General features: G+C 40.5%; 1 protein-coding gene across 3 annotated transcripts; it reads left to right on the top strand.

Moving 5' to 3' along the window:
* Positions 1-9450: 9450 nt before the first annotated feature.
* On the top strand, positions 9451-16718 carry asb13b (ankyrin repeat and SOCS box containing 13b). Of its 3 annotated transcripts, none has more exons than XR_009925329.1 (6): positions 9451-9646; positions 11049-11248; positions 11342-11492; positions 12329-12463; positions 13262-13466; positions 14551-14686. XR_009925329.1 is itself a non-coding variant. In XM_062421401.1 (6 exons), exons 1-6 carry the CDS (start codon positions 9604-9606, stop codon positions 14998-15000), a joined length of 870 nt encoding a protein of 289 aa, XP_062277385.1. In that variant the 5' UTR covers positions 9451-9603; the 3' UTR covers positions 15001-16718. The 3 variants fall into 3 exon arrangements, 1 of the variants encoding a protein (XP_062277385.1); XR_009925328.1 differs by having other exon boundaries at positions 13089-13466; XM_062421401.1 differs by lacking the exon at positions 13262-13466 and adding an exon at positions 14852-16718 and having other exon boundaries at positions 14551-14742.
* The last annotated feature ends 986 nt before the right edge of the window (positions 16719-17704 follow it).

Here is a 17704-nt window from a genome sequence, read left to right as displayed (position 1 = left end):
CTATTTTATAATTGAAACGGGCCAGCTGCTCCACCCACAGAGCTAGCTGCCCCTCCAGATCTTGAAAATCATGCAACCACCGCAAAGATCCATGATCCGTTTGTAAAACAAACTCCTTGCCAAGTAAGTAATGTTTAAAGAATTTTGTAAAGGTGACCATGGCCAGCAGTTCTTTCTTGGTGGTTGCATACCTACGCTCCTCCTCTGTCAAGGCCCTACTGGCATGAGCCACTATGCACTCTGCACCCCCTTCCTCTTGAGACAAAATTGCACCAATCCCAGCCTCACTAGCATCTGTGTCCAAAATGAATCTCTTTTTGGGATCTGGATATGCCAACACCGGAGCTGTAATCAAACTAGATTTTAATTGCATGAATGCCTGCTGACAATCCTCCCCCCACTTGAATCTCCTCCCTTTCTCTGTCAGCCGGTGCAAGGGTCGAGCAATGTCTGCAAATCCCTTTACAAACCGCCTATAATAGGATGCTAACCTGACAAAGCTCTTAACCTCTGTCTGGTTTTTTGGTATGGGCCAGTTATGCACACACTCAACCTTAGCAGGGTCCGCCCTGATTCCATCTGCAGAGATAATGTGACCCAAGTACTTCACTTGGGAAGAGAAAAGGTTACATTTGAATGGCTTGGCCTTCAGGTTGGCTGCATGCAATTTAGACAAAACCTCATCCAAGCAACTGAGGTGCTCTGAAAATGTACGGCCAAAATCAATAATGTCATCTAAATAGACCAGACATGTGGTCTATTGCAAGTCTGCTAGCACCAAGTCCATAAGCCTTTGGAATGTGCTAGGTGCATTGCACAAACCAAAGCTCAGGACGTCAAACTCAAACAATCCCTGCCTGGTGGCAAAAGCCGTCTTGGGCCTGTCTTTAGGATCAACCTCGATCCCATTCGCTTGCATCTGCTTTATGTGGTCTGAAACTTCCTGTTGGAGGTGCCGAGGAACTCTACGGGGCCCCATCTTAACTGGCTTTGCGGCCTCAGTATCAGTTTGGTGCATTGTAAGGTTAGTATTCCCAAGTCAGTGTCACTGGTGCTAAAAACTGCAGCATGCTTATTAAGGAGGTCCAAGACTGACTGAAGCTGAGCAGGAGAGAAGCCTTTTTCATTTAAACCAAACTCTCTTAACAATGAGTCACCTGACCACGAGCGTATTTTAGAGACATCCTCCTTGCTGTCAGCTACGCTATCCATAACAGTGATATTAGTGTCCAATGTCCCAATTCTAATGCCCTGTTTTAAAATTAGGGGGTCTTCTGTGACATTGATGACCCCAATAGGCACTACACCCTGATTAACATTACAGACAACTATAGCCACAAAAACACTACAGTGCTTAAATAGGGGGGCCAGGGGCTATACCATGCCAGTTGTACACCCCTCAGGTAGCGCCGCAACAGCCCCTGAAATTATAAATTCACTACAGTGGGGCACAACGGCATCTGTGTGAACAGTGACAATTTGGGGTGCAGTTTCATCAGAGGCAGAGACCAAAGGGAACTTTCTACCCAGTAGGTGGCAGCACTGGTTACCCACATCCACAACAGCCCCATATTTAGACAGGAAATCAAACCCCAACAGTATGTCAAAAAGTTGGGACATCAGCCACCAGAAACTCTGCAACCAAGGCTAGGAATACAATTGGCAAACTGTCTGCCACCGCCCCACAACACAAATGGGACGCCCATTAGCAGCAGAAGCATCAACTGTATACTCCATCAGTTTCCCATCCCCATTAGTCACACTCAACCACACTGATTTGGGGATAATGGAAGCATTAGCTCCGGTATAAACTAACATGACATTCTGACCCACCTATTTTGGCATGAAAATACATGTCAGGTCTATTCTGATTATGTGAGGCCATTCCAACTGAGTGAGCGAAGGGGGCGGGCATTTGGCCTGCTGTGCCAGCCCCCTCTAGTCTACCGACAAATAAGGGCAATCTCGTCTCAGGTGCCGATTACACCCATACTCCCCCTCGATTGGAACCCCGGCTGCTTTGCTCACGGGGGGCTGCAGCACCAGGGCGCATTGTGGATGGAGCCCTATCGGAGGAATCTTTGATGGACTACACAGTATTCTGGAGCGTTTTAACCTCTTGGCTACTATGCCCAGAAACATCTCCATTTGTTTATCATGTTGTGTTTTTTCTACAACACTGCGCACTCTTGCGTCAGTATCAAGGCGTGTTTGTTCCAGGCTCCTTATAAGCTCGAGCTCGGAAGCAAGATTAATTGCGTCTTCCAGTGAAGAGGGTTTGGCACTACGAAGGTTAACCCGCAATTCCCCACTGCCTACATGTTCAATGAAGCGGTCTCTAGCAAAGAGATTGCGGGTATTTATATCTGCATTTGGGTAAGCATTAATTATTAGCCTGTGTAACGCGTTACCAAATTCTCGTGCAGTCTCATTGTGTAAGCGCCGCTGTGCTAAAAAATTGGCCCGATTCCAGTCCCCGCTATCACAAGGCTCTAGACACCTCCAGCGCCTCCTTCAGCAGTGCGTAGTAGTAATCCCCACGGGACTCGATGGGAAGCCCATTATAAATGTCCCGTGCCCGGCCGGACAACAACAAGGACATGAATTTTAGCCTCAAATCCTCATCTCAGTTATGAGGATTAACTTCAGCAGCCATTTCAAATTGTCCTACCCAATTGGACTACTCTCGCCTGGTGCCAGTGAATGTCTCAGGTATAAACACAGGGCGCACTGTGTTGGGGTTAGACTGAGCTGATAAGTAATACGCAAAACATAAATGAACTAACAGATTTAAAATACTTAACTCGCCCCGCTGGCGAGTCAGCGGGCCGAGCGCTGAAGGCCAGGACTGCAGAGCAGAGGCTCACACACACACTCCTAAACCCCGGGCCCTCACTGGCTAAAGGAAGCGTCCAGCCTCCCCTTCTTGGCACTGGAACAGCTCCCCTAACTCACTGTCTTCGTGCCGGCAACACTATAAGCTGCGAGCACCCCACCCGCTCCCTGAGTGTACACGCTCACAAGATAACACAGTTCTCTCCAGCCACCCAGAGCAGACTCTAATCTCTGCCTTTTAAAGCCCCAGATTCTAATGCAAAGCTGCTCCTCCACAGCTGCAGGTAATCAGCCTCATCAAACCATCCCCCTCCCCCAATAGGTCCATCACAATACCATCTTCCACTTACCAGGTATAGTCTTTTTTCTGTCCATATTCTGTCTCTCATTGAAAAGTTTCAACACTATCTCGAATGCTCTCTCTGGTAATTGTCTGAACATGGCATAACTCAGTTGATATTGTCCTGGTGCCCTAATGCCCTTCTGCTTTCCCTCAAGGTGAACTCCATATCCAGAGCTGAGCTAATCTACTAATCTTCTACTTTTTTTTACCAAGCATCTTTTCATTATCATTTAGGACTTCTTCTTTCTTTGGTTATATATATCAGTAAGGTGTTTTCCATTGTGAATACTGGCAAGTAATCAGAAACTTGGCTTTTTCCATCTGTTATTGCTAAATTGTCTTCATCTGTACTGGTAATTTGTTGGTTATCTGTTTTTAACCATATTCCATACATGGCCTACATCTTTCTCTGTTCCAATAGAAGAACAAAAACTGTCTCCATCCATTCTGAGATGTCTGAGAGAACTATTTCTATAGTTTTAGGAATACTTTTTGTGGCAGCTTCAGTTATCATATATGCAATTTCTTACATTTATCCACATTACCATTCATTTTAATAATGTTCGGTAATTTCCTGCAGTATTCTGTTAATTTGTCCCACTGAGAATTTTGAAAGCCCCATCCGTATATTAGAGCACTTTCCTAGGTACATTTATCAGTATTTAGAGTACTTGTTATGGGAAAATGGTCACCACCTATGATAACATTGCATATTTTCCATTCACATAGGCAAGCCATATTTGCACAAACCAATGTTAAATCAATACATGACATTTTATTCCTCTTTATATCTAATCTTGTTCCTCTACCATTGTTTATACATAGAAGATTTATTGTTTCTATAATGTTTCAGTTACTTCAGCAGTTCACTTCCCCATAAACTATTGTCAAACTACTGCCAATCTTCTCTTTGACTTTCGTTTTCCAGAATTTCCCAAACACTGCTGCAGTTAAACTATGATATGGATTGTAATAATATTTCCTTTGATCCTGGTGTTGTGTATACCTGAAGAACTGTGCATTCATGTCCACCTGAATGATTTAATCTTCTGTATGTTAAATTCACTTTAATGAATGTGAGAAAGCCACTCCTTTGATTATTTGCTCTATCTTGTCTGACTGAATTATTGCCTGCCATAACAAAGTTTAGTTTAATCACTAAACAAATATTATATCAAAGGATTCATTACCACAGTACTCTTTTGCTGCCTCCACAGTTGTTTCGATTCTCTAATTCCTGTTATTTTTGCTCTAATCCGATGTAAACAACTTTACATATGAATGCAACAAAATGTACTTTATCCACTACATGGTTCCATCCTTTACCCTGCAGTTGTGGAAGGTCTCATGTTGGCAGACGAGCTCACACAATACTGATTAAGCCTATCTACGCCAGATATATCTCTCTGTATTTCACAGTATACTCGAGTTTTTTTTTTTTAAATGTATGATTTATTTGTGAGATTTTCAATATACAAAAAACATGTACAAAAGACCTTATACATATTTACTGACAATAATGCAGGTGTTCATTTTCAAAACTTAGGTCCTAATTAAGATGAAAATGCAAAATGTACCCTCCCTCCCTTGGCTCAGCCATTTGGTACAAGATCAAGCTGAAGGGACCTGATGTGAACTAAGAAGGGCTCCCAGATTTTCGAGAATTTTGCAATGGAACGGCGAAGGGAATATTTGATTTTTTCCAGTGTCATGAAATAGAGAACATCCCTTATCCACTGAGGGTGAGAGGGGGCGTGGGGCTTCTTCCAGTGTAACAATATGGCACATGTGAGAAAGGCCACAAGCTCAGTAAAGTAAGATGACAGGGGGTGGCCAATGGGTAAGACACCAAACAGGGCAAATAGGGGTGAGGGGCAGATGTTGGCAGATGTAATGGCCGAGAGAGTCAAAAACACCCTTCTAGAACAAAGTAAGGGTGGCACAAGTCCAGAACATATGACCTAGATTGGCTTACTTTTAGACCAGTGGACTCTATGAACCGCTTTGCATTGTAAAACTCCTTGTCAAGCGCAAATAGAGAATGAGTGAACCCATTTCAGAGCATGATCCCAGATCGCAGGCTCTATCTCTATATTGAGATCTGTGGACCATATCATGCGTAAAGCATTAGAGGCCGAGGACTGGTGTGAGAGAAGAGTGTTGTACAATACTGAAATAGTACCTTTAAGATAGGGATTAATTTGGAAGATGGTTTCAGTGAGGGTGGAGGGAGGGATGACAGGAAAGACAGGGAAATGATTGTGAACAAAATCTCTTATTCGTTGGTAACTAAAGAAATGAGTCAATTGTAACTTGAATACATGAGATAACTGTCCAAAGGAAGCAAATGTACCCTCAATGTAAAGATGTTTAATGGACATAATCCCATGGTCCTTCAGAAAAGCTTTGTCAATCACAGAGGGGGTAAACAGAGGATGTGAGTATAGAGGGGCCAAAACAGATATAGTCTACAGTGCAAAGTGACGTTTGAATTGAGTCCAGATTCTGAGGCAGTTTTTGACTACAACGCTATTGGAATGTGCGGATGGCGATACAATCAGGGGGAGGCACAAGAGGGACATAAGAGATGAGGAGCCACATGACGCTTCCTCAACCTGCAGCAATGGTGGGGGTTGACTGTTAGTGCAGCAACAGTGCAATATAGCTCTGATGTTCGCCACCCAGTAGTAGAGTAAATTCGGCAAGTACATTCATTTTAATGCAATTTGTCCGTCCAAGAGGGGGATAGATCTATCTGGGTCAGAGATAAAGAGCAGACGGTCATCGGCATACAAGGACAACTTATGTTCAATGCCACCCCTTGTGATGCCCAGTATCTGACTGGACCTGAGGGCCAACGGCAGTGGATCAATGGCAACAGCGAATAGTAGTGGAGAGAGTGTATTATTATAAATATAATAATACAGTATAATATAAAAGCATAATCCATGAAATAAATGTATAGCCAAAGCCAAAACGTTGTAATGCATAAAGTAGATAGAACCACTCCACCTGGTTGAATGCTTTCTCCGCATCCAGTGAATATAGAATATCAAATAACCGTCTGACATTATGAAAAGAATGTCTGTCCTTAACAAACCCTGTTTGGTCAGTAGAAATAATAGTGGGCAGGACAGATTCTAAACGCCTAGCTAACATTTTGGCCAACAACTTGACATCTGTACATAGCAAAGAGATTGGGCGATAATTACTGCAAGAGAGGGGATCCTTGTCTTTTTTTAATATAAGAGAGATAGCGGCTTGGTGTATTGTAGGGGGGAGTATGCCATCCTGCAACGACTCATTGAACATGTTTACTAATAGTGGGGACAATTTCTCTGCAAAAGATTAAAAAAATTCAGCAGGGAAGCCATACTTTTAACAGTGATTCTGCTGCCTCGTTAGAGGCCAGGATGTCAAATTCAGCCTTTTTTGTAAGTAACTCTTTGAATAGATCTGCGTCAGATGAATGCCGCTCTGATATCTCCCTGACAGTTGTACTTGGACGTAGTTGGACAACTGTTTGGCACTACGGTTAAAAAAATGCCAAGCCACTAACTTCAAACTTGAACGTGGGTAAAATAATTCAATTAACGCCAGGCATCTGAGACTGCATATTGCTCCATAAACAACTGAATAACTTTATCAATCAATCAATCTTTATTTATATAGCGCCAAATCACAACAAAAATCATCTCAAGGCACTTAACACATAGAGCAGGTCTAAATCGTACTCTTCAAGTTTAATTTTTAAGAGACCCAACATTCCCACATGAGCAAACACTTGGCGACAGTGGCAAGAAAAAACTCCCTTCTAAGGGGAAGAAACCTCAGGCAGAACCAGGCTCAAAGTGGGCGGCCATCTGCCACGACCGGTTGGGGTAGAGAGGAGAGAGAGGAAGGATAGGCGAGAGAAGCACATTGAAAATCAACATTGAGAGAGAAGCAAATTGAAAATCAACATTGAAGTTAGTAGGTCCGTTGAAATTTGTTTTATGTAGGAATTGTAGGACAAATCCTGATCAAATATAACTCCTAGATTCCTTACAGTGGTGTTGGAGGCCAGAGTAATGCCATCCAGTAGTAATAGTATGTCATTAGATAATGTGTTTCTAAGGTGTTTGGGGCCAAGCACAATAACCTCAGTTTTAGAGTTTAGTAGCAGGAAGTTGCAGGTCATCCAGGTCTTTATGTCCTTAAGGCATGTTTGTAGTTTGGTTAACTGGTTGCTTTCACCTGGCATTATTGATAGATATAATCGTAAGTATCGTCTGCATAACAATGAAAATGTATTGAGTGTTTCTGAATAATGTTACCTAAAGGAAGCATATATAAGGTGAATAGTGTTGATCCAAGCACTGAACTCTGAGGAACACTGTGTCTAACTTTTGTTTGCATGGAGGATATATCATTAACATTTACAAACAGAAATCTATCTGATAAATAGGATTTAAACCAGTTTAATGCAGTTCCTTTGATACCAATTAAATGTTCAAGTCTCTGTAACAGGATTTGATAATCAATGGTTTCGAAGGCAGCACTAAGGTCTAACAGGACAAGGACAGAGAGAATTCCATTGTCTGATGAAGTTAAGAGGTCATTTGTAACTTTTACTAGTGCTGTCTCTATGATGAGCTCTAAATCCAGACTGAAAATCCTCAAATAAACTATTACTATGTAGAAAGTTACACAGCTGATTGGCAACTGCTTTCTCAAGGATCTTGGAGAGAAAGGGGAGTCAAGGCAGCAGTTAAAGTCACTCCCAAGGATGAGTTGGTGATAGTTTAAGTCAGGAAGAGAGAAAAAAATTTCATTTTCATTGTCCCAGTTTGGACCATACACATTTGCCAACATCAGACTATGGCCTCCAATTTTACCTGTGATGATAACAGAGTGACAGTTTGGGTCTGATATGACATTGGTCACAGAGAATGGGACTGATATATGAATAAGAATTGCCACCTCCCAGGCCTTACTTGAAAATGAGGAATGGTAGAGTTAACCCTAACCCTGCGAAATACTAGTTTTTAATGTGGTGTTGGGTGTAATAATCCAATTTTGGCCGGATGAATGCTTACTGCACATATTCTATGGGACAGAGCATGCAAACTGTAGACTTGCGCTGGCCAAGCCACTAACTTCAAACTTGAACGTGGGTAAAATAATTCAATTATGAAGTTCTTGTAGACTTTCCAAAACCAAACCGATAGTGAAATGAGTCATTTTGCAAGAGTTGTGTGATGCTCAAAACAATTTATCATCTGTTTTACAGCTACAAAGGTAGTAGACTACGGTGTTTTTGTATACTCTCACCACCAAAGGAGAGAGGATTTTTGAGAGGAGTCCAGCCTTAAAGCATCTCAATACTGGAGGAAGGAACTCTGGGCAGCTGGGTTGTGTTCAAAGTCAATGGTTACTGACAACATGTCTGCTCTTACTCCATTTCTTTTAATAGCAATACATTGAGCAAGCATTTTCCCTATTTTCAGTTCTGTTTTAATAGTCCCCACTGAAAGATAGTGGTACTCCAGATATGACTCCGCTAGGTCTAATAGCTGAGCCAGTACATGGGTTTTTACTTCTTTTTTTTTACCATCCAGGGTATGCATTTTCAGTATAGGGCTTTTTATTGTTCTTTACTCACTGTGTGTACAAGTACACACTTGTTATTCTTTTACTTTTCAAACTACCCTTTGCCTATCCTTTTCTAGAGTTTTAGCCACCGTTATGAGATGGAAATGCTCATCAAACACACTCAATCGATGACTTTCCAATCATTGTTTTGGTTTTCAGCTTGGATTTGCCCTAATTTTCTTAACTGGTTTTTATCTAATTCTGCCTCTGAACTGCTTCAGTGACCATTTTCTCCATTTTACTTCTTCTTTCCTTCTGCCACTCCTTATCTTCATGATCCCAACCTCCATCTAGAACGTTTCAGTAGTGTGTGAGAGAGCGCTTCTTGTTGTGTGTGTGAATTTCAGTATAGTATGTGAGTATTTTTGGTTTCATTAGTGTATGTGAGAGGAAAACTATGTGTATGTGAATGGTAAATGTGAATGATGTCCCTAACTGCCCCTTGCATCCATCCTTAACCCCAAAAGTCATGGTGGCTTCATTCACGATACAGTTGTTTGTCGTTACACCAGCCACTTCCCTTTTGGCCAGACTTTTGCTGGACTCCATCTTTGTAGGCCAGGTCAGTCGCCTACATTTCCCAGAATCCCAATCGATTGTTTATTTGGACCGGCACCTTAGCTGCCCCAGGACCTGCACTCACTGAGCCCTCATCACCCGGCACTCCAGCGTGTTTTTTTTTTTAAATTTCTAGTAATGCCTCCCCTTCACTTGTCATTCTACTGCATCAAAATGAACTGCGTGTTTGGTTGAATCTACGCGTTTAACGGAGAAGAAAGCGGTAACATGAAATGGAGATCACACGGACCAGACCGTCCTTGTATGGAGACATCGGTAAGTAGCTTACATATGGTGACCAACGACAGTAACCCAAAAACGACACAGCTAGCTCAACCAACGGGACTGGTAGACTTCATGGCAAACTTTCAGTGGCTTTCACCCATTTATTAAGACACGTCCTTTAGCCTCCATTAGACGTACAACTAGGTCAGCGGTAGCTCACGTTAGCACGCTCTCCGTTTTAGTGTCTGACGTTAATTTGAGAGCAGTAAAGTGTAAGCTCGTTAGTGAGGCCAGCAGACACCGGAGGGCATGTTGTGCAACTGCATGGGTAACAAACTGTCCGACAGACCATTACAAAAACACCTATTGTGCTAATGAATAGGTAAATGGACCCATGAGGTGTAATATAATATTCAAATACACTAGTGCCAGTGTGATGGTTTGGATAACTGTGTGTGTGTGTGTGTGTGTGTGTGTGTGTGTGTGTCCCTCTGTCTCAGTTTCACATTTTTAAGTCTTAAAATAACAATCACATGCTAATATGAGCACTGAAAAAGGTTTTACTCGTCATCATTTCTCCTGTTCATACTGACCATTAAAACCCCCCCTTCACATGCACTTTTAAGTGATGGAGCCCAAAATCCTCATCATTTTGTGCAAAAAAAAAAAAACATTTAAAAGTTGATCTGAAGCTCATATGAGGCTCCAGCAGTTAGTCATATCAAGTGGATATATGCCATATATTAGCGTCAAATTCTCTTTGTGTTTCCTCGGGTGTGTTTACTTGTTGAGCTGCGGTGGAATAATTATTTTTTTAAAAAGAAGAAGAGGGATTTCATATTAAATTTTTATAAACTTTTAAATGCATTTTTGCACATAAGGATTTTGGCCCCATCACCTACATTGCAAGTGCATTATGAAGGGCTCCTCTAATGGCCTGTATGAATAGGAAGAATGATAATGGCAAAAAAACTATTTCCTGTTCATTTGGGCAGTGTCATGCAGAAAGGGCCACAACTAACAATTATCTGATAATTTTCTCAATGAAGCATTCTGTTTATAAAACTTGTCACTAATGTCACTTATTAAAGCTTAAAGTGAGGTCTTCAAATATTTAGTTTTGTCTGATCAGAAGTCCAAAAAGTAACGATATTCAGTTTAATGTCACATATGACACACAGCAGCTTCTAATCCTCACTTTTGAGAAGAAAGCATTTAACATTTTTCCTGACTAAAATGATGAATCAGTCATCAAAATAGTTGCATAGATTATTTTCTGTCAATCAGATGTACAGTTAGCTTTGTCCATGTCTGATGTCTTACAAGCTTAATGCCCTTTGTAGAGAATATTTTTTCAGCTATGTGTTTAAGGTTGCAATGAAAAAATAAACAGAAAATGTATACATCCTATGATCAGACACGTTAAGTTGTGTTTGGTTTCTCATATTTGCAGCTCATGGTCTTGGGTTCTGGACAGACCGGTCAGCAGTGCATGAGGCGGCCGCGCAGGGGAGGGCTCTTCAGCTGCAGCAGCTGATCGAAGCTGGAGCAGCAGTTAACACTGTGGCTGTCGACTCCATCACTCCACTGCATGAGGCGTGCATACAGGGACAGACACAGTGTGTCAGACTGCTGCTAAATGCTGGTGCACAGGTGAGGTTAATTCATCAGGGCATGATTGGCTAAATTATATTAGTACAATTATTATTATTATTATTTTTAAAATGATGGCGCTGTGTTCCCCAGGTGGATGCTCGTAACATTGATGGCAGCACACCGCTGTGTGATGCCTGTGCAGCTGGGAGCCTCGACTGTGTGAAGCTGCTGTTGGAGTATGGAGCGACAGTTAATCCTCCACTATTTACCTTCTCACCTCTTCATGAGGCCTGTATGGGAGGTGTGTCATGTTACAGTACACAATACACATTAATGTATCTTGCACTATGTGTTTTCTTTATCAGTCAGGTACTGTTATCATACTGGTTAAAGAGCATTCCAATCAGAATGATAATGGCAGGCTTTGACTACATCAAGTTCCTCAGTATTTTTCCTAAACAATGCTGAGGTCATAAACTGTATATATAGCAAAGAGGCTGGGGGTGAAGTGTCACACAGGAACATCTTGTACATGACTGATGTGACTCATCATTCATCACAGAAAAATCCTGACAGTGGCTTATTTCATCATTCGTCACAAAGGTGGAGACTCGAAAGACAAAAAAAGAGCAGGAGAAAGCAGAGTACAGTTCTCTAACATCATGAGATGTTTGTGGGGCTCTTGATTATTTCTTAAAGCTTTTTCGAGATGTGGCAACAAAACAAAAACCCAATAATACAATTATGGGACTTAACTATGGGAAATAAATGTTCCAGCTATGCCTGCTAAGGAAGTTAAACACCCTGGAGTGATTGCAGTGTTGATTTGAAAAACGGAAATGGTTATTGAGAAGAAAGCTGATTGTTGAGTGATTGCCCAGAAAAAATCGTTTCAAACAAATAATAGCTTCCGTGTTCTGTGAAGGACGTAATTGTTTTACAGCCACTTTTCAAGTGCTAAGAGTGTTTAATACTCAAAAGGGTTTGGATGGAGAGGCACTATTAACTGGCATTTTTCAAATTTACTGCAGCACTAATATGACTCTGCCACCTGATTTTTTTTTTTACCCCCAGCTGGGTTTTAAAAGTCAATATGCTGCAGGGCATCATCATCATTTTGTTTGTCTCCCACAATAGGTAATTCAGACTGTGTCCAGCTCATGATTGACCAAGGAGCTTTCATGGAAGCACATGACTGCCACTACGGTACACCGCTCCATGTTGCCTGCGCCAGACAACATTATGACTGCGCCAAAGTTCTCCTCAATGCAGGTTTGTACATATTTGCATACCTTTTGGTTAACATTTTTTTTTTAAATGAACAAAAGAAAAATGTGCTATTTTGGTTTTACTTTTTGTATATATTATGAAATCTAAACAACTAGGTTTTCTTTGACACTTTTGTCATTAGGTCTGTAACTAAAGATTATTTGTGTTAGTTGATTAACCAACCTGATCAACCATATTTGCAAGAACAGTCATTACATTTTCTCAAGGTTTTATATTTTAGCAGTAATCCAAGAAAATACAACTTTTAAATATATATCTTATTGTAATAATCATCCTTTTATTGGATTGTTCTGGTCTCATGTGATGATATTGATGTAAATCCCTGTCTCTTCTGAAAATCGTGAAAATGCTTCTTTTTTTTAACCCGAAAATTAAAAAAAAAAAGTGTGTCTGTGCTTTGCTAACTACAGTTATACAGACAGAGAGACAAACTGCTGCATAAACCATGCAATTAAAATGGATCTATTATGCTCATTTCCACCTCTGTATATTTATACTGGGACTCCACTAGAGTAGCTTTGCATGATTCACAGTTCAAAAACACGCCTTATTTATCTTATACTGGCCCTTTATGCAGCCCCACAGTTCAGCCTCTGTCTCTCAACAGGCAGTTTCAGCTCCTGTATCTCCTGTATCTTTACGGCCCTCCACCCAGTGACTCATGAGAGCTGTATCAGAGTTGTGTTAAGTTACCGCCAATGCAAATGCAACATCTCCTGGAACCGCTTCATATTAAAAATGTTTAAATTACTAAACTTTTTTATTGTGACAAATTTGTAGGAAATTAAATGTGTTCATCACAGCTTTGGCAGAGTGTCGTTAGCAGCACTCAAAAAACGGTCAACACAACAAGATCTGGCAACATTTGGAGGTCTTTGTTCAGCAGATCAATTTGAAATAATGCAGGGAGGAAAAGTACAAGCAGAAACAGCCACAATGATGATGATGTTTGAAGAGCTGCACTTGACCAGCACACCTTGAATAGGTAAACAACTTATGGAACTTTGATGTGCTGTGTAATGGAAAAAAACTGTGTGCCAACTCAACCCCAGTCACGGCTTGGTGCAACTATTCCCCAAACCGTCATAATGTTAGCAAAGTCGAGCAGTGAACTCCAGTACTAATGGTGCATTCCAGTTGTACTCAGAAGTCGGAATGTCTGAGTTCCCAGTTGGAAATTTGAACTGGAATGCCCCCTGAAGTCAGATTTCTGACTCAGAAAGTCTTACGAACCTCACCAGACCTCAAATCCAAGATGGTAGCCCCGTGCATCAAACAGTGGGAAAGTTGTAGTAATATCCTGTTTATTAGCAGTTTTGTCTTATTTGTGTCTCCCTAAATCAGTCGTACACGCAGCACTGTCCAACTTCTATCTGTGGATATGTTGCTATGCTGTTTGTATGCACAAAATACAGCACAATGATGTTTTATCAACTGGTATTGCTAACAATGTCTAACCTGGCTAGAACTGGTTTTCTGACTTATAAACTGGACCGATACAAACTCGGGTATGACGTCGTTCCCAGCTCTGACCTCCAACTTCTGAGGTAATGCAGCATAATAAACAAGAGCAGCTGACCAACAAACACTGTAGCACTTGTGGGTGTGCTGTGCATAGAGCACATAACCATATAAAAAAATCAGTTACAAGTTGATGCCAGCTTCTTTTGAAAGTGGAAAAAAGCGTTGACAACCTTGTATTCAAAGCATTACTTTTACATACGTTTACCTCATTATTTGAAACTTTGGCCACCTTTATTATGAACATTGTAACATATATATTACTAAAAATAAGGGAAAGTATATAGATTCCCTTTTTTAAGCTGGGTCTTAAGCCTTGCCTGCCACACCAATGAGCTCATCCCTCATGAGGGCAATTCACTTTATGTAGACCTAAATGCCTCTGTGACTTATTATATTATCGAAGCAAAACATTTTCTTATCATACTGTTGTTGACATTTTATTACAGTATAAAGCCATTATGGCATTTGTAATTAGTTTATAAGCCCAAATGCAGATAACAGACCTACTTCTCTCACTCATGCTGTTTTTTCTTCCTCCTCCCAAGGGGCGAATGTGAATGCTGCCAAGCTACATGAGACGGCACTTCATCATGCAGCCAAAACAAGAAACATTGACTTGATTGATCTGCTTGTCGAGTTTGGGGGGAACGTGTATGCCAGAGATAACCTGAACAAAAAACCTATCCACTACACCAGTCTAGGATCGTCTTCTTATCTCTGCTTTAAATTCTATGAGGGTAAGTTGTTTTTTTTTATATAAAATGTGCATCCGGTTGTGGTTGCTGTCAGTATCTAAATCATTTAAGAGCCACAGATAAAATGTCATCTCTGTTCTGTCTTCCTCAGATACCCCCCTCAGTCTACAGCAGGTCAGCAGACTGGCACTGAGAAGGGCTCTGGGCGCAAAAGGACTTGAAGTTGTTTCCAAACTGGGTTTGCCCAACCGCATCATATGTTTTCTTTCTTACATGCCACCTCCAGTTATTGAAATTTAATTACCTATGATGAGATTAGATCAGTCAGGTCTGTTGGCTCTGCGGTTCTATTTCCGGAAAGTCACATGACAGGATGTCGAAGTTTGCAGAAGTGCAGCATAGATGTAATGTCTTAATAGTGCCAGAGGAGTAGGTTGTACAGAGATTTCATAGCTTAAACATTCAGACTGGTTACCAAAGCAAATTACAAATGGCTTAACTTCCTCATTCATTTATAGATCATTTTGACCATTTGGGGGTAGAAAGATGCCAAAACAAACCAGCAGATATACTGTACATCCCAAATATACAACCAGTATATAAAAATGTTTCAGCTATCCTGTTAGCAAACAACTGCTTACTTAAGCTGCGTTCAGGCTGAATTGCTCTGTGTTTAAAAAAAAAAACCCAAAACCCCCCAAAGTCTTCTCATTCATTTGAAATGGGTGCAGTCCAGAGGTGCATCACGTGTGTCAACACAGGGGGCTCTGCCAAAAACCACAGGGTCGTCCACCAAAAAAAATGTACCAGACTTAACTTTTACTGTAATGCAATGTGACATCATCCAGCAAGGTGCTGTGTTGGCCAATCACATACATGCTAGCATCCTGCAGCATATACCTGGTGGACTACTGTAGCATGAATGCATTACCTCTTTGCAGCCTTTTGTTGTCTTGATTAGCCTTCAAGTTCACAGATCTGTTACTTAAATTGGACCTTCTGGATGGCATTTTATGCTCTGTGTTGTTTTTAACACTGTTTTCGGTCCAAATGCCCTTTTAGACTAACTTGGTTTGTTACACAGAACCATCTGAGAAGTCATCCATGGAGACTGTTTGGAAAGGGCTAAGCACTTTAATTGTAATAATTATTGGATGAACCCTCGGTTTATCACTGTCAATCACTTTGCTTTGTGAGGCAACTGGATTTACCACCAAACTTGAAGCCTGACAAGATGGATTCTTTCTCTCATGATCTTGCAAATCCAGCTGCCTCGCAAGGTGACTCCTAGACGTCCAGCAGACATAGAGAAACATGAGAATACCACTGTAGTCATGTTTTCTGTCCCCAAATATTTAGTTTTACCTCTGGTTTTGTCCACCATCTCGTGGGAATAATATCTCCACCAACTACTCATTTTCTTCAATTCTGAGGATTTGTTCTTAGTGGGTAGTGTACAGTTGGTTGGCCGTGTTTATCTTAAACTGATTAGCAAGAAAAAAAGGTGAGACATAATCGTACAGTTTACATGCCGGCCAGAAGACCAAGACAAAGCAAAAGCTTGTAATGGTTGCTTCCATTACGCATCACATACATTTAAGTCAGTGTTATTGTCAAAAGAATTGCTTGATGGAGCTTGAATAGAGCAAGATTTATTTGCCATTTGTGCATACACACACACAGTAGGAACTTGTGCGGTCGTTCAAAGAGTCAAGTTAAAAAGACACATAAATCTATAAAACAAAAAAGTGCATAAAACCCTATATAAACCCTATATAAAGGTGACATGCACTTAGCTTCCTCTTCTCTATCAAGTAAGTCGGAGCTCACTACAAGCTGTTGTAATTAAGCATTACATAAGAGATACTGTGTTACAGAGTTAGGATTTTATCATTGTATATATTTGTATATATACTGTGACTATTTATTTTTAATGTATATTTGTAAATAATACAGATGGTTCTACCTCTATTCAAGATGTGTAAATAAACAAACACTTCAAGACTGTTTTAAAAACATTTTTTCAGTTTTGTGTCTTTAAATTCAAGCATCAAAATTCCAAAATGAGCTGTTTTTATTGTTGCTTTCAGTTATTTAATGCTTCAAATGACTGCACTTGTCATCATCATGAGGTAATTCTTTCAGACTTTTAAAACCAATTGGCATTTAAAATGCTTTAACATCCAATAATGATGTAATGTTGCAGAAACATATTGCAGATTTGACCACTCAAAGTCATCTTATTGAACCATATGAAAATACTTAGAAACTAATTATTGCCTGGATTAGTTTGAAAAATACAACCAAAAAACTATTATATGTAACTGAAATAGTCAAATAGTCAGACATCAGTGTATGAATGTATGTGTGAATGTTGGCATGTAGTACAAAATCACTTTTAGTGGCCGTAAAACTCAAAGTGCTTTATAAATACAGTCCATGCATCTACCATTTACTTAAACTTTGCAAAACACCACCAGGCTCACTATACCTTACACATACAATAAGATAAGATAAGATAAGAAGTACTTTATTTATCCCTTGGAGGGGAAATTGAATGTCACCTTCTCACAAAAAACAGCCAACATACAGCAAGGAAACATACAGACTGTACAAGTTAAGTGCAAAGCGCCACATCAACATCAATCCAACAATCCACAACACTCAGCAGTCAACAGCAATGTTCATTAAAAAACCTCACTGCACCAGGTATAAAGGACCTTCTAAATCTTTCTGTAGAGCACCTTGGCATCACTAGTCTGGCACTAAAGGAGCTCTTCAGTTCACTAAAAACACCAAACAATGGGTGGTCCTTATTGTGCAGGATGCTACTGAGTTTCCTCAAAAACAGTTGCATTATGAATTAAATGCAGATCACATTTCTGCTGTATACACCATCAAGCTTGAAATTATTTTCTAATGCAGAGAAGACCGTTTTAACTGTTGTGTCAATTGGGAAAGTTAATTATTGAGCAATTATTGTAGATGATCAACCATCTGAGCC

Source organism: Scomber scombrus, chromosome 6 (genome assembly GCF_963691925.1).
Source record: "Scomber scombrus chromosome 6, fScoSco1.1, whole genome shotgun sequence".
Taxonomy (NCBI): domain Eukaryota; kingdom Metazoa; phylum Chordata; class Actinopteri; order Scombriformes; family Scombridae; genus Scomber; species Scomber scombrus.
The sequence above is the reverse complement of the archived record's forward strand: the minus strand, read 5'-3'. Positions and strand labels throughout refer to the sequence as shown.

Coding starts and splice junctions, on each gene's coding strand:
- asb13b (XM_062421401.1), top strand. CDS start 9,604: ATGGAGATCACACGGACCAGACCGTCCTTGTATGGAGACATCG. Junction 9,647..11,048: donor GTCCTTGTATGGAGACATCG/GTAAGTAGCTTA, acceptor TCATATTTGCAG/CTCATGGTCTTGGGTTCTGG. Junction 11,249..11,341: donor TGCTAAATGCTGGTGCACAG/GTGAGGTTAATT, acceptor TGTGTTCCCCAG/GTGGATGCTCGTAACATTGA.